Raw genomic sequence first — 21,068 nt, 5'->3', positions numbered from 1 at the left:
ATGACTATTCATGGAGGACTGGAGGATTATGAGACAATGCTTGTAAAGATGAATACTCAATAAGTGGTAGTTGTTATTACCCATCCCTGGCCTGACCGCTGAAATAAACAAATACATCTCCTGATCTGGACAAAATGCTCTACAAGGAACGAATGTCCTTCAGTTCTGCTCCCTAACATCTGGCAGAGCCTCGTTCTTGGCAGGTGGTGGATGCACTATAAACTTCTAACTGAAATTATGAGTTGGATGCACATTTTGAGAATCAAGTGATTTACAAAGTATTTTTTATACCGTATATTTGATGATCATTTCAAGGGTTGTACTTGATGTGTCTTGCAAGATCAGCGCAGCACATTCGTATGGCACCACCCAGGTGCCCGGCCCCTCACCTGCCAAGCACTGCATCAGTGAGGACTCAGAACCGGGAACTTCGGACTTGACCAGCACAGCGACATCTGCATCGAAGATCACCTTAGATTCTGGGAGCTTCTCAAATTTCCTCATCACTGAAAGGAAAGCAAATCTATGAGATTTGACTCTGAGGGGTCTGGGGCCGCTGCAGAGAAGCCAAAAAGCGTTTTAGGTCAAGAAATCACTTCCCACTCACAGCCCTTGGTCACACAGGTGTTCCAAAAAGAGAAATTCCCTTTTAAGTGTAGTTCCAGAATGCTGCCTCTGGCTAATACTGAGAGCTGTAACTTGCCATGGCTCCTTTTTCCACCTCATTGTCAGGAAGTAAGAAGAATAATTTAATATTGTATTAGTCCTCACAACTCCCCTTTTCACATTGATATTGATTTTCTATCTAAATTTATATTTCCTTGTCCTTATCTTTTTTTTTTTTTGCAGTACGTGGGCCTATCACCGCTGTGGCCTCTCCCATTGCGGAGCACAGGCTCTGGACGCACAGGCTCAGCGGCCATGGCTCACGGGGCCAGCCGCTCCGTGGCATGTGGGATCTTCCCGGACCGGGGCACGAACCCGTGTCCCCTGCATCGGCAGGCAGACTCTCAACCACCGCACCACCAGGGAAGCCCATTGTCCTTATCTTTGAATGCTAATGATATCTCATAATTATTTTATGTATAATTCTATAAATAAAATATTTTATTTATAATGATATCTCATATTTATTTTAAAACAACTTGTCCACTTTCTGGAAAGAAGTAAGTTATTTTTAAAAGACAAATAAAACATGTGCACATGGGTTCACGTAAGTCTGAAAATGTGTCATGAGGCTCAGATATGTTTATGATAGTATTTGTTTAAATATGTTAGCATCTATTTTCCCAGGTACCATCAACACACCTGAGCTCCTATCTATAGGAATGACACAGTCACATGCTCATGGAACTAGATAAGAGAGGAGAAAGAAATAAAATTTCTCAAGGCTATGAGACTTGGAACTCACTTTTCACCAAGCAAAAATCACTGCATGTAACTCTCAAGGAATGAGACTTATCTGACAAGCCAAAATGCCCAAGAGTGTCAATATTTTGCAGGTAACTATCAAAAACAAAACCTGAAGTGCATGAGTACTAGTTTTTTGCAGACATGATTATAAACATGTATGTAAGTCCTCATTCTCACACACATCCAATGCTTTATAAAAGAGACCATGTCTGAGTTGGTTTTCATCATGTCAATAAATTCAAAGCCATCCAAAGCAATATATTCTCAGTTTTCATAATAAGTGCAGAAAAAAGTTTATTACCTTTGAAGTGGGAATGGGAGAGGGCAGCATTAATATAATAGAAATGGCATGTATTAAGCCTTCAAAAATCTTGATATAAAAAATTCTAATTTTGAGAGGACCTTCAAGATGGCAGAGGAGTAAGACGTGGAGATCACCTTCCTCCCCACAAATACATCAAAAATAAATCTACATGTGGAACAACTCCTACAGAACACCTACTGAACGCTGGCAGAAGACCTCAGACTTCCCCAAAGGCAAGAAACTCCCCACGTACCTGGGTAGGGCAAAAGAAAAAAGCAAAAACAGAGACAAAAGAATAGGGATGGGACCTGCCCCTCTGGGAGGGAGCTGTGAAGGAGGAAAGGTTTCCGCACACTAGGAAGCCCCTTCACTGGTGGAGACGGGGGTGAGCAGGGGGGAAGCTTCAGAGCCATGGAGGAGAGCGCAGCCACAGGGGTGCGGAGGGCAAAGCAGAGAGCTTCCCGCACAGAGGATCGGTGCCAACCAGCACTCACCAGCCCGAGAGGCTTGTCTGCTCACACTCCAGGGCAGGCGGGGGCTGGGAGCTGAGGCTCGGGCTTCGGAGGTCAGATCCCAGGAAGAGGACTGGGGTTGGCTGCGTTAACACAGCCTGAACAGGCTAGTGAACCACAGCTAGCCAAGAGGGAGTCTGGGAAAAACTCTGGACCTGCCTAAGAGGCAAGACACCATTGTTTCTTGGTGTGCGAGGAGAGGGGATTCAGAGCACGGCCTAAACGAGCTCCAGAGATGGGTGTGAGCTGCGGCTATCAGCACAGACACCAGAGACAGGCATGAGATGCTAAGGCTGCTGCTGCAGCCACCAAGAAGCCTGTGTGTGAGAGCAGGTCACTCTCCACACCTCCCTTCCAGGAGCCTGTGCAGCCCGCCACTGCCAGGGTCCCATGACTCAGGGACAACTTCCCCAGGAGAATGCATGGCGCGCCTCAGGCTGCTGCAATGTCACGCTGGCCTCTGCCGCCGCAGGCTCGCCCCGCATTCCGTGCCCCTCCCTCCTCCCGGCCTGAGTGAGCCAGAGACCCCGAATCAGCGGCTCCTTTAACCCCGTCCTGTCTGAGCGAAGAACAGATGCCCTCCAGCGACCTACACGCAGAGGCGGGGCCAAATCCAAAGCTGAGCCCCTGGGAGCTGTGCTAACAAAGAAGAGAAAGGGAAATCTCTCCCAGCAGCCTCAGAAGCAGCGGATTAAATCTCAACAGTCAACTCCATGTACCCTGCATCTGTGGAATACCTGAATAGACAACGAATCAGCCCAAAGTTGAGGCGGTGGACTTTGAGAACAACTGTAGACTTGGGGTTTGCTGTACGCAACTGATTAGTTTCTGATTTTTATGTTTATCTCAGTATAGTTCTTAGTGCTTGTTATCATTGTGGATTTGTTTCTTGGTTTCCTTGTTCTCTTTTTTTATTACTTTTTAAATTTTTTATTATATATATATTTTTTTTATTTCAATAACTTTATTTTATTTTATTTTTCTGTCTTTTTTTCTCCCTTTTTTTTTCTGAGCCGTGTGGCTGACAGGGTCTTGGTGTTCCGGCTGGGTGTCAGTCCTGAGCCTCTGAGGTGGGAGAGCCAAGTTCAGGACATTGCTCCACCAGAAACCTCCTGGCCCCATGTAGTATCAATCAGCGAGAGCTCTCCCAGAGATCTCCATCTCAAAGCTAAGACCCAGCTCCACTCAACGACCAGCAAGCTCCACTGCTGGACATCCCATGCCAAACAGCTAGCAATATAGGAACACAACCCCACCCATTAGCAGAGAGATTGCCTAAAATCATAATAAGTTCAAAGACACCCCAAAACACACCACCGGACGCAGTCCTGCCCACCAGAAACACAAGATCCAGCCTCATCCACCAGAACACAGGCACCAGTCCCCTCCACCAGGAAGCCTACACAACCCACTGAACCAACCTCACCCACTGGGGGACAGACACCAAAAACAACGGGAACTATGAACCTGCAGCCTGCGAAAAGAAGACCCCAAACACAGTAAGTTTAGCAAAATGAGAAGACAGAGAAATACACAGCAGATGAGGGAGCAAGGTAAAAACCCACCAGACCAAACAAATGAAGAGGAAATAGGCAGTCTACCTGAAAAACAATTCAGAGTAATGATAGTAAACATGATGCAAAATCTTGGAAATAGAATGGAGAAAATACAAGAAATGTTTAACAAGGACCTAGAACTATAGAGCAAACAATGATGAAAAAAACAATAAATGAAATTGAAAATTCTCTAGAAGGAATCAATAGCAGGATAACTGAGGCAGAAGAACGGATAAGTGACCTGGAAAATAAAATGGTGGAAATAACTACTGCAGAGCAGAATAAAGAAAAAAGAATGAAAAGAATTGAGGACAGCCTCAGAGACCCCTGGGACAACATTAAACACACAAACATTCAAATTATAGGGGTCCCAGAAGAAGAAGAGAAAAAGAAAGGGACTGAGAAATATTTGAAGAGATTATAGTTGAAAACTTCCTTAATATGGGAAAGGAAATAGTCAATCAAGTCAAGGAAGCACACAAAGTCCCATAAAGGATAAATCCAAGGAGAAACACGCCAAGACACATATTAATCAACCTATCAAAAAATAAATACAAAGAAAAAATATTAAAAGCAGCAAGGGAAAAACAACAAATAACACACAAGGGAACCCCCATAAGGTTAACAGCTGATCTTTCAGCAGAAACTCTGCAAGCCAGAAGGGAGTGGCAGGACATATTTAAACTGATGAAAGGGAAAAACGTACAACCAAGATTACTCTACCCAGTAAGGATCTCATTCAGATTTGATAGACAAATTAAAACATTTACAGACAAGCAAAAGCTAAGAAAATTCAGCACCACCATGCTAGCTTTACAACAAATGCGAAAGGAACTTCTCTAGGCAGGAAACACAAGAGAAGGAAAAGATGTACAAAAACAAACCCCAAACAATTAAGCAAATGGTAAAAGGAATATACATATCGATAATTACCTTATATGTAAATGGATAAAATGCTCCAACCAAAAGTCATAGACTGTCTGAATGGATACAAAAACAAGACCCATATACATGCTGTCTACAAGAGACCCACTTCAGACCTAGGGACGCATATGGACTAAAAGTGAGAGGATGGAAAAAGATATTCCATGGAAACGGAAATCAAAAGAAAGCTGGAGTAGCAATACTCATATTAGATAAAATAGACTTTAAAGTAAAGACTGTTACAAGAGACAAAGAAGGACACTACATAATGATCAAGGGATCAATCCAAGAAGATATAACAATTGTAAATATTTATGCACCCAACATAGGACCACCTCAATACATAAGGCAAATGCTAACAGCCATAAAAGGGGAAATGGACAGTAACAAAATAATAGTAAAGGACTTTAACACCCCACTTTCACCAATGGACAGATCATCCAAAATGAAAATAAATAAGGAAACACAAGCTTTAAATGACACATTAAATAAGATGGACGTAACGGATATTTATAGGACATTCCATCCAAAAACAACAGAATACACTTTCTTCTCAAGTGCTCAGGGAACATTCACCAGGATAGCTCATATCTTGGGTCATAAATCAAGCCTTGGTAAATTTAAGAAAATTGAAATCATATCAAGTATCTTTTCCAACCACAACTCTATGAGACTAGACATCAATTACAGGAAGAAAACTGTAAAAAATACAAACACATGGAGGCTAAACAATACACTACTAAATAACCAAGAGATCACTAAAGAAATCAAAGAGGATTTCAAAAAATACCGAGAAACAAATGACAATGAAAACACAACAACCCAAAACCTATGGGATGCAGCAAAAGCAGTTCTAAGAGGGAAGTTTACAGCAATACAATCCTACCTCAAGAAACAAGAAAAATCTCAAACAACCTAACTTTAAACCTAAAGCAATTACAGAAAGAAGAACAAAAAAAAAAACCCCAAGTTAGCAGAAGGAAAGATGAGATCAGAAATAAATGAAAAAGAAATGAAGGAAACGATTGTAAAGATCAATAAAACTAAAAGCTGGTTCTTTGAGAAGATAAACAAAATTGATAAACCATTAGCCAGACTCATGAAGAAAAAAAGAGACAAGAACTCAAATCAACAGAATTAGAAATGAAAAAAGAGAAGTAACAACTGACACTGCAGAAATACAAAGAATCATGAGAGATTACTACAAGCAACTATACGCCAATAAAATGGACAAATTATTATAAAAGCACAACCTTCCAAGACTGAACCAGGAAGAAACAGAAAATATGAACCAACCAATCACAAGCACTTAAAATGAAACTGTGATTAAAAATGTTCCAACAAACAAAAGCCCAGGACCAGATGGCTTCACAGGCGAATTCTATCAAACATGTAGAGAAGAGCTAACACCTATCCTTCTCAAACTCTTCCAAACTATAGCAGAGGGAAGAACACTCCCAAACTCATTCTATGAGGCCACCATCACCCTGATACCAAAACCAGAGAAAGATGTCACAAAAAAAGAAAACTACAGGCCAATATCACTGATGAACATAGATGCAAAAATCCTCAAGAAAATACTAGCAAACATAATCCAACAGCACATTAAAAGGATCATACACCATGATCAAGTGGGGTTTATCCCAGGAATGCAAGGATTCTTCAATATATGCAAATCAATCAATGTGATAAACCATATTAACAAATTGAAGGAGAAAAACCATATGATCATCTCAATCGATGCAGAGAAAGCTTTTGACAAAATTCAACACCAATTTATGATAAAACCCATCCAGAAAGTAGGCATAGAGGGAGCTTACCTCAACATAATAAAGGCCATATATGACAAATCCACAGCCAGCATCATTCTCAATGGTGAAAAACTGAAACCATTTCCACAAAGATCAGGAATAAGACAAGGTTGCCCACTCTCACTGTTATTATTCAACATAGTTTTGGAAGTTTTAGCCACAGCAATCAGAGAAGAAAAAGAAATAAAAGGAATACAAATCAGAAAAGAAGAACTAAAACTGTCCCTGTTTGCAGATGACATGATACTATACATAGAGAATCCTAAAGATGCTACCAGAAAACTACTAGAGCTAATCAATGAATTTAGTAAAGTAGCAAGATACAAAATTAATGCACAGAAATCTCTTGCATTCCTACACACTAATGATGAAAAATCTGAAAGAGAAATTAAGGAAACACTCCCATTTACCATTACAACAAAAGGAATAAAATACCTAGGAATAAACCTACCTAAGGAGACAAAAGACCTGTTTGTAGAAAACTATAAGACACTGATGAAAGAAATTAAAGATGATAGAAACAGATGGAGATATATACCATGTTCTTGGATTGGAAGAATCAACATTGTGAAAATGACTATACTACCCAAAGCAATCTACAGATTCAATTCAATCCCTATCAAACTACCAATAGCATTTTTCACAGAACTAGAACAAAACATTTCACAATTTGTATGAAAACACAAAAGACCCCAAACAGCCAAATCAATCTTGAGAAAGAAAAATGGAGCTGGAGGAATCAGGCTCCCTGATGTCAGACTATACTACAAAGCTACAGTAATCAAGACAGTATGGTACTGGCACAAAAACAGAAATATAGATCAATGGAACAGGATAGAAAGCCCAGAGATAAACCCACGAACATATGGTCACCTTATCTTTGATAAAGGAGGTAAGGATATACAGTGGAGAAAAGACAGCCTCTTCAATAAGTGGTGCTGGGAAAACTGGACAGCTACATGTAAAAGAATGAAATTAGAACAGTCCCTAATCCCATACACAAAAATAAACTCAAAATGGATCAAAGACCTAAATGTAAGGCCAGACACAATAAAACTCTTAGAGGAAAACATAGGCAGAACACTCTATGACATAAATCACAGCAAGATCCTTTTTGGCCCACCTCCTACAGAAATGGAAATAAAAACAAAAATAAACAAATGGGACCTAATGAAATGTAAAACCTTTTGCACAGCAAAAGAAACCATAAACAAGATGAAAAGACAGTACTCAGAATGGGAGAAAATGTTTGCAAACAAAGCAACTGACAAAGGATTCATCTCCAAAATATACAAGCAGCTCATGCAGCTCAATATCAAAAAAACAAACAACCCAATCCAAAAATGGGCAGAAGGCCTAAATAGACATTTCTCCAAAGAAGATATACAGATTGCCAAAAAACACATGAAAGGATGCTCAACATCACTAATCGTTAGAGAAATGCAAATCAAAACTACAGTGAGGTATCACCTCACACCAGTCAGAACGGCCATCATCAAAAATTCTACAAACAATAAATGCTGGAGAGGGTGTGGAGAAAAGGAACCCTCTTGCACTGTTGGTGGGAATGTAAATTGATACAGCCAGTATGGAGAACAGTATAGAGGTTCCTTAAAAAACTAAAAACAGAATTACCATATGACCCAGAAATCCCAGTACTGGGCATATACCCTAAGAAAACCATAAATCAAAAAGAGTCATGTAACACAGTGTTCATTGCAGCACTATTTACAATAGCCAGGACGTGGAAGCAACCTAAGTGTCCATTGACAGATGAATGGATAAAGAAGATGTGGCACATATATACAATGGAATATTACTCAGCCATAAAAAGAAATGAAATTGAGTAATTTGTAGTGAGGTGGATGGACCTAGAGTCTGTCATACAGAGGGAAGTAAGTCAGAAATAGAAAAACAAATACCATATGCTAACACATATATATGGAGTCTAAAAAAAAAAAAAAGGAAAAGTTCTGGAGAACTTAGGGAAAGGACAGGAATAAAGACGCAGACATAGAGAATGGACTTGAGGACATGAGGAAGGGGGAGGGGTAAGCTGGCACGTAGTGAGAGAGTGGCATAGACATATACACTACCAAACGTAAAATAGACAGCTAATGGGAAGCAGCCGCATAGCACAGGGAGACCAGCTCAGTGCTTTGTGACCACCTAGAGGGGTGGGAGGGAGACACAAAAGGGAGGGGCTATGGGGATATATGTATACATATAACTGATTCACTTTGTGATACAGCAGAAACTAACACAACATTGTAAAGCAATTATACTCCAATAAAGATGTTAAAAGCAAATTCTAATTTTACAAAGCAAAATACAAATTCTAATTTTACAAAGTGGTCCTTCATTGATCATTGAAGTTGCCAAGTTCATGTGCTCAGCCCATACTCAGTCCCTCCGCTCTCATCTCCTCCTCTCTTTTTTATTTTTTATACTCCTTGTTATCTTATTTATAGGGACCAGAAGCTGCAGTCCAGCAAACACCACGTTATAGGCAGCCAGTGTCCCTGAGGCCTGGTTGGTATGGACCAGCAGCTTACAGCATTCTAGGAGACTAAATACAATTTGAAACATTTTTCAGTTTCCAATTAAAATCTTCTCAGGAGCCATAAATGGTGTAAGTTTAGCACTTCAGTTAGAGAATCTGCTGGTTTTCACACAAGGGGCACCTTGGTGATGGAGGTCCTGACATTTCAGAGTTCCGTGAAGAAGCTCATTGACAAACAGAACAGAAACAATTTATGAACTGAGCTACCAATGATTCCGTGGAATATTGAGTTAGTGTGCAGATTTATACATTCTGTTGGTGCAATCTGCCACATGCCTTACAGAGAGTTATGAACTTACATACATAACAGATATTTACAAATGTTTTGGGGAAAGTATAAAGGGTCAGCATCTGGGCACATCGCTCTATTTGATCATGATTCCGCACAGTGTACTGTGGCTATTTATGTGCCTGTCTCTTTCCAAGACAAGGATAATGTTCTGATGATATGTGAACACCCGCCAGCTAGGATAGTGACAGATATATACTAGTTTCCTACTTATTGGATGGATGGATGACTGCCAAAATCATTACAACACCAGGAAACCAGGGCAGAACGTTATGAAGACGGTGTAATTCCAATGGTAGGCGTATTCCTCTGTTTGAGCACTTGACATGGAATATGAAGTCTTTGGTGTGGACCAACAAAGGGCAGAACTAGAAAACTGGATCTAGAGTTAAAGGGAAGATGAGCTTGAAATATTTCCACCGGCCAAGGTCTAAACAAAGGGTTTACCACAGGCAATGTCAGAAAGATCAAGGGGGCCATGCTGAAGGTGCAGCAGAGAGAGATAAGGTGTGGAGGCGGCTGGCAATGGGGAAGGGGCACTAGCTCTGGAGTCAGCCAGTCCTGATGCCACCGCCCTCACCAGCTCTGTGTCCCGGGCATGTCTCAGCCTCTGAGAGTCTCAGCTGCCTGGTGTGAGGAATAAACAGAGCAGCACGGAGTACCCGGTACCAACTCAGGAAATGCTGGGTCCCTCTGCCCCCTGCAGGGACACCCGCCTCGGTGTCGGGGCTTGTCAGACTGGCTGCAGGAATTCAGGTGGTGGGAGAATCCCTTTCCCTGATGACCTTTAGGAAATAGTTCCAAAGAAGCCCAGATAATTAGAGCCATTCATTCATTGTGTGGACAAGACAAGCGCCAGCTACTCTCGAATAGAACAAAAAGAAAGATACAGGTCTAGCCACAAAGGAACATGTCGTCTAATGAGGCTAGAGTCCAGAGAGGGCCCTGAGGTGGTGCAATTCTACTGTATCTTGTATAATTGCTTTACAATGGTGTGTTAGTTTCTGCTTTATAACAAAGTGAATCAGTTATACATATACATATGTTCCCATATCTCCTCCCTCCTGCGTCTCTCTCCCTCCCACCCTCCCTATCCCACCCCTCCAGGTGGTCACAAAGCACCGAGCTGATCTCCCTGTGCTATGCGGCTGCTTCCCATTAGCTATCTATTTTACGTTTGGTAGTGTATATATGTCCATGCCACTCTCTCGCTTTGTCACAGCTTACCCTTCCCCCTCCCATATCCTCAAGTCCATTCTCTAGTAGGTCTGTGTCTTTATTCCTGTCTTACCCCTAGGTTCTTCATGTCATTTTTTTTTCTTAAATTCCATATATATGTGTTAGCATACGGTATTTGTCTTTCTCTTTCTGACTTACTTCACTCTGTATGACAGACTCTAGGTCCATCCACCTCATTACAAATAGCTCAATTTTGTTTCTTTTTATGGCTGAGTAACATTGCATTGTATATATGTGCCACATCTTTATCCATTCATCCGATGATGGACACTTAGGTTGTTTCCATCTCCGGGCTATCGTAAATAGAGCTGCAGTGAACATTTTGGTACACGACTCTTTTTGAATTATGGTTCACTGAAGAGTTTTAAGGGGATTTGTATAAGTAGAATTGCCTCTTAACTGCTCTGAAGCACTGTGGGCAAGTCATTGGATGGAGGCAAGGCTGGAGCAGAGAGATGAATCAGGAGGCTACAGCAGTGATCCACGTGTCTGAGGATCCAGGTCGGACAGAGGGAGGTGGTGTCGGGATGTGGAAGGGGCACCGTCCTCGCCGGTGGTTACCTTTTCGGGGAATTACACAGCTGACCTCTACGCGCTTCGCCTTTTCTAGGGGACAAAAACCTCAATGATGAGACTTCAATTCCATGCCCAAAGAGAAAGATCTCAAAGTCAAGCTGAAAGGATTCTGAGACAGCGTGCTGCCATCCCAGTGGCGGCCCAGCTTCTTAACATGGAAATCCTCCTGCATATCCAGAAAGGGAAATCTAAGCTCCAAGCTTTGCATAAGAAGCCAAGATGCTGAGGACGAACCTGGAGGCTATTCATAAACCTGTACTTCAGGGAGGCGTCATCAAAGTTGGCAAAGCTGAGCTGCTCCTCATAAACATTTCTGGTGCCACTGATTAAACTGGCCTGTCTGCTCCAGATGAACACAGGGCAGAACAAGCCAGGAAATGCTTTACAAAGTGCGCATTACAATCCGCGCAGCCAAGCCAGCGGTACGGATGCAAAGAGGGCCAGAGTTAAGATGCAAGCACCCAGAATGGCCAGTAATCACCGTGGTCCTTGGGCAAGTTGCTTTCCCTCTGAGGACGTCTTCTCCCTCATTTGTAAAGGATAACAAAGATCTGCCTAACTGATCTCTTAAAGCACTTCCAGCTCTAACTCCCCAATTGCTATTTCTGCCCAAGAGGAGGGATACTGACAAATAATAATAAAGATTTTCATTGGATTTGCAATTTATCCATGGACAGACACACACACACACACAGACACACACACACACACCCTTGGCATTCATTAACACTTCGCTAAGGCATTAACAATCCCATTTTACAGATGGGGAAACTGTTGAATATAAGTGACTTGCCCAGCACTGCACGACCCGTAAAGGGCACAACTGGGATTAAATTAGTTCTGGTCCCACTCCCATGCACCTAGGATTATAGGACTCTTGTCAGTTCTTTCGCACCCATTATCTCATTGAAGAGCTGGGCTCGATGTTTGGCATCTTCATAGGATAATATTGACCCTCACGGTGTCTCAGGAGGCAAGCAGGAGGCTTCTGGGGTGATGAGCATCAGAGAAGTTGAGCGATTTGCTCTGGGTAACCCAGCAAGTAACATGGAAGAAGGACTGGCACCCGGGTCTTCCCCCAACATCCCACTGAGGGAGAAATGCTGGCCAGCTTTTTGGAGGCAAGCTGCCCACAAGAAAGGAAACCTCAGCAGACGAATGACTTTTGAATTCATTTCTCATGATGCTGAAGTATTTAGGGGTGAGGTTTCATGATGTCTGAAATATACTTTCCAATGATTAAAAGAGAGAGAGAAAGAGCAAAACAATAACAATTTTTGGATCTGGGTGACGAGTATTTGTTCTTCCTACTATTCTTTCAACTCCTACATAGGTTAAAAGTTTTTGAAATGAAAGGTTGGGGACAACTGCATCTCACATGTCTCTCCCCTTCGAGAAAGCCCTTGGGATTACAGGCCCTGTCCCCAGGAGTGGCTGACTTAACGGCCTGCACGTACTCAGACACTGGGCGTCCATCAGCAGGGCATCCGTCTCTGACCACGGCAGCCTCTGCCCCTCGCTGTCCACGCAGAAGGCCTTCCCGCTGGCCCCATCCCTCTGGCTGGCTCGGTACTGGCCGTCCTGGTCACACTGCAGGCCTGCCTCATTCTTCTGACAGCCAGTGACACCTGGAACCAAAGATGGATACAGCTCTCAGTGCCGTGCCTCTGGGGTCCCCTCCCTGCCGGACCCCAGGCTCCCAGTCCTTGATCAGATGTCCAAGTCACACGTTGGAGCCAGACACCCCCCAGCTTAAAACTTGTCAGTGTCGCCACCCCGACCAAAAGACAAAGTCTGGGCTCGCCTTTGGGCCACTAAGGCCGCTGTGACCTGGCCCCGCCCATCTGACCCTGCATGTGCCCCTGTGTGTCCACAGTCGGCCTGGAACGCACCGCCTGCTCTGATACCATTTGCTGGGACTCAGGTTCTGCCCCCCGGTTCTTCTCCTGGTGCACCCTTCTCCCCAGTCTGCAAGGAGTTAACTCTTCACCGGCCAGTCCTCATTTCCTCAGGGAAGCCCCCAGACCCCTTGACGCCCGAGTGTTACACACTCTCCTCTTGACCCCTACTTCTGCTCAGAGCCGGCACAGTTATCATTTCCATTGGTCTGCGGGAAGGAACGGTTTGCAGCTGTCTGACTCCCTCCCAAGCAGGCAGGGACCTCATCTGGCTTTGCTCCCTATTTTATTCCAGTACCTTGCTCAGTGTCTGACATATAATACAAGCCTCCTACACATCCCAGGCTTTGACACTGTGATTTATAATAAGAAATATGTGCTTGGTCTTTATCCCCATTTCTGGAAGTTGACATTCAGAGAAGGAAGGTGACTTGGCCGAGGTCACAGTGCCAGCAGGAGGGAGCGTGGGGATGGAAATGGGGTTGGGGGGTGGCGAGCCTCCGCCTCCCCCTCTGCTCCCTGCCATGTAGGCAGCACCCGCTCCACAAAGATCAGCGCTCTGCAGGGACCTCCTTTCAAGAAAGGATTCCTCGGGGCTGTGTGACAACACTTCATGTCATCCCAAACCACAGTGTCTGGAGCCAACGTGTGCAAACTGAGCGGGACGCCCGGGTGTCAAGGGCGCTCTGAGTTCCTGGGAAAGAGTTGCTCCTCCAGAAGGAATGTCAGACATCTGGCCTAGGAAATTCCTCTATTTACTTTCTTGGAAATACCGCCCTATTTCCACTGCTCTCCTGACCAAGGAAACTGCCTCTGTCACAGAAGGTGACTTGACCTCTTTTGATTATTTTACAATTCTAAACACTACTTTGATTTTAAGCAATGCCTCATGTTGACATCATTTCAGACTAACATGAAAAGATTTGCGACAAGGCAAGTTATGGGCCCCTGCTAGAGAAAACCCAGCACTCCCCAGTTGACTGTTAAGTAAATAGGCCAAGTGAAATCACATGACATACAGGAAGGCCACCGGTACACACAGTCCTGACAGATTCATGGGGCCAGAAAGGGAATATGAGCTACACAGTGGTAATGATCGTAGGTGGAAAACATCTTCCACTTCTTAATCTGATAACACTGACTTACAAAAATCAGAAGTTTCAGAATCAGACAATGCCAAGATCAAAGGCCAGCTATGTCACTTTCTAGCTGAACGACTAGCTAAATTTCTTCCGTGAGCCTTAGCCGTTTTATACGTAAAAGTTGGGCTCATAATGTTTACCTAGAAGGGGAGTTGGGAGGATTGAACAAAGCAACACGGGCAAAAGGTCTGGACTAGCTCTTGACAGAGCACAGGCATTCAAAGGTGGTGCCCTTTGGATTACGATCTGTATCCAACGGTTCTCAAGGGTGGACAATTTTGCCCCCATCTAGGAGACATTTGGCATTGTCTGGAGACAGTTTGGTTGTCACAACTTGGTGTGCATGGGTGGTACTACTGGCATCTAATAGGTAAGGAGCAGTGATGTTGCTAAATAAACATCCTATCATGCAAGGGACAGCGCTCCAAAACGAAGAATTATCTGTCTCAAAATTTCAGTAGTAACAAGGTTGAGATGTCCTGCAGGGTCCCCATGACATTGTAGGGTTTCTCTTTCGAAGTGGGACCCTTTAGAACTTACAGTGAGTCTGGCTGAAAGCTCCAACGGAAATGGTCGTTCTGCCCACAGGACAAGGGACGCAGGCCAGGCTACCTGCCTGTTCTTGGTAGAATCCAGCAGGACAGGGAATACACTGCTCATCCTGAAAATAGCTTCCTTCAGGACACTTAACTAGAAAAGATAAACAGAGCAATGAGGTTAAAGAACAAGATACTAGCTTTATAGTTACAACCTCAGAACACACAGAGTCTCTGAAACTCCAAAATCAGACAAGAGCTCATTCATTTAACAAATTGCCCACTGAGAATCTGTTGTGCGTCAGGCTCTAAGAGTAGGGGATAAGCCGTGAAGAGGGTCGACAAAGTTCCTGCTCTCCAGGAGCTGATGGGCTGGTAGGATGAGAGGGTGTCCAACCAGAATGTCAGAGTTGAGTGAAATGAAGCAGGAGCAGAGGGCACGATAGTGAGGAAGGCCCCTCTGAGAGGCGACACATGAGACCTGATGGGTGAGGAATACCCTAGGCCAAGATGCAGAAGAGCATTCTGTGCAGAGAGAACAGCAAGTGCGAAAATCCTGAGGCAGGAATGAGTTTGGATTATTCAAGGAACGGAAAGATAAAAGCCAACTAAAGCCAGCTACTGAGCTAGAGCTTACTAGACAAAGAGAAGGTTGTCATGGGATGAAGTTGAGAACATCTTGAAACATGAGCGTCCCTCCATAGGTTGCCATGGGAATATGGGAGAGCACAGTGGTGGGTGCAAACTTTGGGGTCAGACAGACCGGGTAAAATCCCCCACCCCACTCTACCTAAATGCCTCTGGACTTCCCTGAGGCTCCATTTTCTCCTCTGTAAAAAAAGGATTAATAATATTATCCCGTTGGAGTGCAGTGATGATGTACAGAAAGCACATATTATAATGCCAGACTCATAGGTGCTCAACACATGGTAATTCATTCTAGACTTGAGGGAGTCATTCCTGGCAGCCAACCTCAGCACCTACTCTGTCCAAACAGGGTGCCCTCCCTCTGTGGGGTGATTTCAACAATTCAGCACCATCTCACTTGAATGTGGCCTCTCCCGCTTGGTCAGTCGGTGATGGCATGGCTCAGACCTGGGACTACCAGGAGGCGAGTGAGATGCCCAGGGCACAGGACTGACAGAGGCCCTCACAGTTGGCTTGTTGAGTCTGATTTACTCAGAAACTCCAAGTGTGACCCTGAGAGTGAGGACCTACTCACGTCTTGCAGCCTGGATGCCTCATTCACCTCATTCGTCTCCTCCCTGTGCTCCCCTGTCAATCAGCAGTCTTTCTGTCCCTCTGATTCTAACACTCCCAACCCTTCCTCATTTGGCTCCTCCAATATGATACGAGCTGAGAAACTAGAAACCCAAACTGGACAGATGCATGCCGCATAAGGGTTCTAAGTTGGCGTCCAAGAGCCCTGCTCTGAGGCGAGTCCGTGAACTTGGCCACACAGATTCTGACAGCTCAGAGAAGGGGATGGCGGAAGGAGGTTCTATTTTGTCTTTTTTCTTGATTCAGGGTTGTGTTCTGGAGATTTTTCCAAATAACTTCTAGAAGAAGTGAGCTGCTACCCAGTAAGGGTGGGAGCCAAAAGCGTGCCCACTCTTGGGGGTGCTGTCTTTGTGCCTGGCACTCCTCTATGTGCCACGTGTACATCACTACAGCATACCCAGGAGTTAGCGTTCTACCTGCACTTCACAGATGAGAAAGCTGAGCCTCAGGACATTCATGCATGACGCCCCCAGCATGCTCTTCTGAAAAGGGCAGGGAGGAAGTAAAATTATAGAACGCACCAAGCACAGTGCCAGGTATTACAATGTCACCACGTTATGGGAAAGCTATCAGCGCCATTCTAGCCTGGAGAAAACTGATGTTCAAGGGCAAGGTCAACCAGGCAGCAAGATGACAGGGGTGGGATTCAAGCCCCATTCTCGCCAAACCAAAGCCTTTTCTCCACACACCAATTCAACCACCTTCCTTTGACGACGAAGTGAGCACAAACGTGTAGGATGTGCTCGAACGGAGCCAGCGTGGATCTGAGAGCTACTCTCTTGAGTGTGCATATGTGTGTGGTGTTTTTGAGTAAATCAGAAACTCCAGGCACACCCTGGAAACTGAATGGTGTGTTTTCCGGCCTGCCCTGTGCCATGCACATCCTCGCTCAGAGAGCGGGGTTTCGTTACTTCTATGAGTCACATTGTTGATCTTCTCTAGTATTTTTACCTCAGTACTGTGGCTGTTTTTTCAAGTAGTCTCCAAGTTCATTGCTAAAGGAAAACAAAACCTTTTAAGCCAGCCTTAGTTGCTGCCTCTGAACCCAAGGTGCAGGTTAAGGAGCAGAAAAAAGAGAGCTGGGAATTTTTGCTGCCATACATTTCAGGCCTCTCGACCACGCGCAAGGAACCTGTGTTCTGTTTCTTTCCATGTCTGACGTCAAGAGTCTTTTCCACCCGAAGGAACCTTTGTGAACATCACGGTGAGGCTCCGTCGCCTCCTTCCCCAGCCGGTGGGTCCTGCTAGAGACCCTGAGTCCGCCACAACAACTGGATGTCTATCCCTCAGTTAAATCCCTTCATGGAAATCACTGGGAAATCCCTGGCGCCTCAGTTCCCTCTTCTGTAAAATGAGGCAATTTGGCCAATTTGAGTTTGCAAGTTTCACAGAGCTTTGGGGTTACGCCATCCGTCTAGCCAACCCATTCCCAAAGTCCCCAAACAACAGCAGTCGTGTTTCTGCTGAAGAAAAATATCTGAGGAAGCATAACTGTCCTTCACTCCTTAGCCTGCTTTGCTCAACCCCACCCCTGGCCCCGTCACTCTCCAACTTAAAATTCGCCCCTGGTGACCCCACCAAACCCAGCCCCTTGCTGTGCCCCCAGGCCTCTCCCACTCTGGTCCTCTCCTATCTCTCAGGCCCCATTCTCCTGTCACGCAAACCATGTGCACTGTCCCCATAATGCCACAGCACCTCGTAACTCCCTGCTTTTGCGCTAATCTCCATTTCCGGAATGTGCTTCATCACTTTAGCGAACTCGACACGGGGGCACACACACGTACACACGTACACACGTACACACACACACACACACACACACACCACTTCTTGTCTGCTCTTGTCCAAGCGACAATTTTAACTAGCCTTTAAGACTTCGCGCCAGCCTTTACTACCCCAGCAAGCCATCCCTGACTGCCCTGACTAGGATGCAAAAGGCTTTTCACATGGTATTTTAGCTGTCTTTTCACTTAACCTCGCTTCACCTAGACTGTGGGCCCCTTGAAAGTGGAGCTATGACTTTTGCTTCCCTAAGAATGTCACGTGGTATTTAACACATAATTATATTTTGAAAGTTTGGATGGAATGGATGGATGGATGGATGGATGGAAGGATGGATGGGAGGACTGATGGAAGGAAGGACAGATGCTTGCATGGACAGATGCATGAATAGAAAGAAGGAAGGAAGGAAAGGAGGGAGGGAGGAAGGAAACAAGACATAACATGTTACTTCAGGAAAAAATCCGTAGAGAACTAGCTCTATTATACGAATTTGCAGTGAACGAGTGACAGTGAATGGTGTTCAGAATGGAAATGGAAAATCCAGACAATTTCTCTAGGATTCTCCTTAATGGAACAACCTGGTATGAAGGTTGCCAGCAGGTAATTCTGAGGGGAAGCCACCTGGCTGGCAGTGAGGCAAGAGGGTGAACATAACTGACCGCGTGGGAGGTGCAAGCAAAGCCTCCACCGCTTGCAGTAGGCACGGCCTAGATTAAGGCTGCTACGCCTGCCTGAGTCACGGGAGGCGGACATTCCCACCAGTCTCCCTGAGTCACTGTCCCCCCGGAGACCATCCAGATTGGCCCCCCAAGACGACACACAGAAACCCTGCCTTATCTCCACAGGACAATGCTCTGCTTGTAGCCTCACAGCTGTATTCCAGATGTGCTTCAGAAGGAAAAAGAGCCAGTAAGAATAGATACAAGAATCCGAGGGCGTGATTTCACCAAGAGCCCTTGTTGAGAAGGGAGACTTGTGAATCACCGGACAGAACAAAGAATCTGGAAACAGCAGGGCTGAGTTTAAATCTCACACGGACAATTAACAACAAAACAATGTGCTGAAGTTTCACTCTGTGTGAAGCAATGTGCTTTGTATCCATTATATTCAGCTATGCAAACCACAGTCCCCACGAAATAGGTACTACTGTCCCTGTTTTCCAGATTACGCCTAGTGAAGGTGGGCAGTGTCCCAAGAACCCACACTGAGAAGGTGCTGGAGCTAAGACTTGAACCCAGGTCTACCTGACTTCCAAGAGCAGTTTCCTCACACTCTTAACTGTATGCCCCCCAGCTGCTTCATCAACCCCATGGCATTAAAAATACCTGACATCCTGGACCAGAGCAATGCAGAAATTCAATAGAGAATGGATGTTATCATTGATACTGGAGAAAATCCAGGGCTTTTGGTACAGCTTTTGTGAATTCCATTCTGGACCTTTCTAACCATTTGGAGTAAGGGGTGGGGCTGAATGGTGTGATCAACAATGCTCTGTAACTTGGTAAAAAGCTGCCGCAGTTGAAGAACAGAATGTAGGTTTGTGTAGAGCTAGGATGGGTAGACTACAGCCCTCAGGCCAAATGCAGCTCACCTTCCATTTGGCAAGCAAAGTTTTATTAGGACACAGCTACGTTTCTCTCCCCACAATGGACGAGCTGAGTCCACGAGACAGAAACAGAATGGTCTGCAAAGGCTCAAAGACTTGCTTTGGCCCATTACAGAAAAAGGTGGCCACTCCTGTTCTGCAGCAAGTGCAGCCCTGGCCAAACCTTTCATTCACAGGCCCACCCTATAACTCCCACTCTCTCTGAAGCCCGGTCACCCCGAGGCCGGGTTCTGATTCCCTGGGTCTCCACTGCTTGACACCCGTCAGGCAAGTCTGTCTGTGCTCCTGGCTCAGCTTCCCCTCCCACTTCCCAGCTGAGCCGCACTATCTGTCCTGGTAGACAGGAAATGGTCATCTAATCATCAACCGAGTTCCCTAGAGGGAACCGAGGACCAGATTCCCAGTCCACCCCCTTTATTTTACACACAGGAAATGGGGACCTGGCGCTTGACTGGTCCCTCTCTCCATCTCCTGCTGTCCCGCCTCTTGGCTCCAAGCTCCAGAGGGGGCACCCGAGGTTGGTGAGCCTCTTCAAGTGGGGCTCCCAGACCCCCTTATCAACACCGCCTGGGGTGATGATAAAAGCAGCCTCCTCCCAATACACGCATGCTTGTGCACAAAGACACACGCGCACACACACACACACACACACAGTGAGCTTTTGGCAGTGGAGCCCAAGGCTCTTCACAGCAAGTCTGAGAACACAGTGGCAGGTGTTGCAATCACCTCCGTTGCTGTAACCCTGTTTCTCCCACCCTGGCAGGTGGCACCATCCACGCCTGCTTCTACTTCTTATCTTCTTTGTTTGGGCAGCTCTGTTGAGGTGGAAGGATCGTGAGCTCTGGTCCCAGAGGACCTGGGGTAACTCATCCACAGAGAACTGAGCCCCTCCTTTGAGTCAGCCCTGCTCTGGGCACTACAGACCCACGACCTCATTTCATCTGAGCCTCAGCCTCTTCACCTGTCAAATGGGGCGATGACCTGCCACCGGGGGCGATAGTGAGAGTTAAGTATTTGTGAAGGTGCTTTGTAAACTGCAAAATCCTCTGTAAATGTTAGCAAGAAGTGGTTGTGTCTCTGGTTTCTGTGTTAAGTGTTAGCTGCGCCTGAAATCCAGTGTGGAGCTTAGAATTTGGCATGGATTTCATAAGAGGAAAGGCCTTATAGCTTTTGTGTTGCAACCAACATGAATACTGGAAAAATAAATAACTGAGAAACATAGTCTCTCTCTTCAGCTCAATAAAAATGCCTCTGTCTCATGCCATGTGGGAGGATGACTTCTCACCATGAGGCCCTGGAAGTTTCAGTAGTGGATGGAACAATGGCCCCCAAAGAGGTCCATGTTCTAATCCCTGGAAACTGTAAATATGTTAGGTCACATGGCAAAGGGAAACTAAGGTTGCAGATGGAATTAAGGTCGCTAGTCAACTGACCTTAAAACAGGGAGAGTGTCCTGGATTACCCAGCTGTGTGCAATCATAAGGTCCTTAGAAGTGACAGACAGCATGCAAGGGAGCTCTGACCACGGAAGAACGGCCCGAGAGCTACAACACTGCCGGTTTTGAAGACGAAGAAAGGAAGCCACAAGCCAAGAAATGTGGGCAACATCTAGAAGCTGGAAAAATCAGGAAACTGA

The 21,068-nt window shown here is 45.1% G+C and overlaps 1 protein-coding gene across 1 annotated transcript in view; it reads right to left on the bottom strand.

The window, feature by feature from the left end:
* Nucleotides 1-21,068, bottom strand: part of TG (thyroglobulin) — a gene marked incomplete at both ends in the record, with an annotated part of 242,360 nt that overhangs the window by 178,006 nt on the left and 43,286 nt on the right. The window contains 3 exons of the mRNA XM_082858577.1: nt 390-506; nt 12,645-12,815; nt 14,768-14,917. Of these exons, the coding sequence (XP_082714703.1) occupies nt 390-506; nt 12,645-12,815; nt 14,768-14,917 (438 nt within the window). The remainder of the gene's footprint in view (nt 1-389; nt 507-12,644; nt 12,816-14,767; nt 14,918-21,068) is intronic.

The sequence above is a fragment of the Leucopleurus acutus genome (assembly GCF_964270905.1).
Source record: "Leucopleurus acutus genome assembly, chromosome: 17".
NCBI classification, from domain to species: domain Eukaryota; kingdom Metazoa; phylum Chordata; class Mammalia; order Artiodactyla; family Delphinidae; genus Leucopleurus; species Leucopleurus acutus.
Note: the sequence above shows the minus strand (reverse complement) of the source record. Positions and strands in the feature narration are given on the sequence as shown.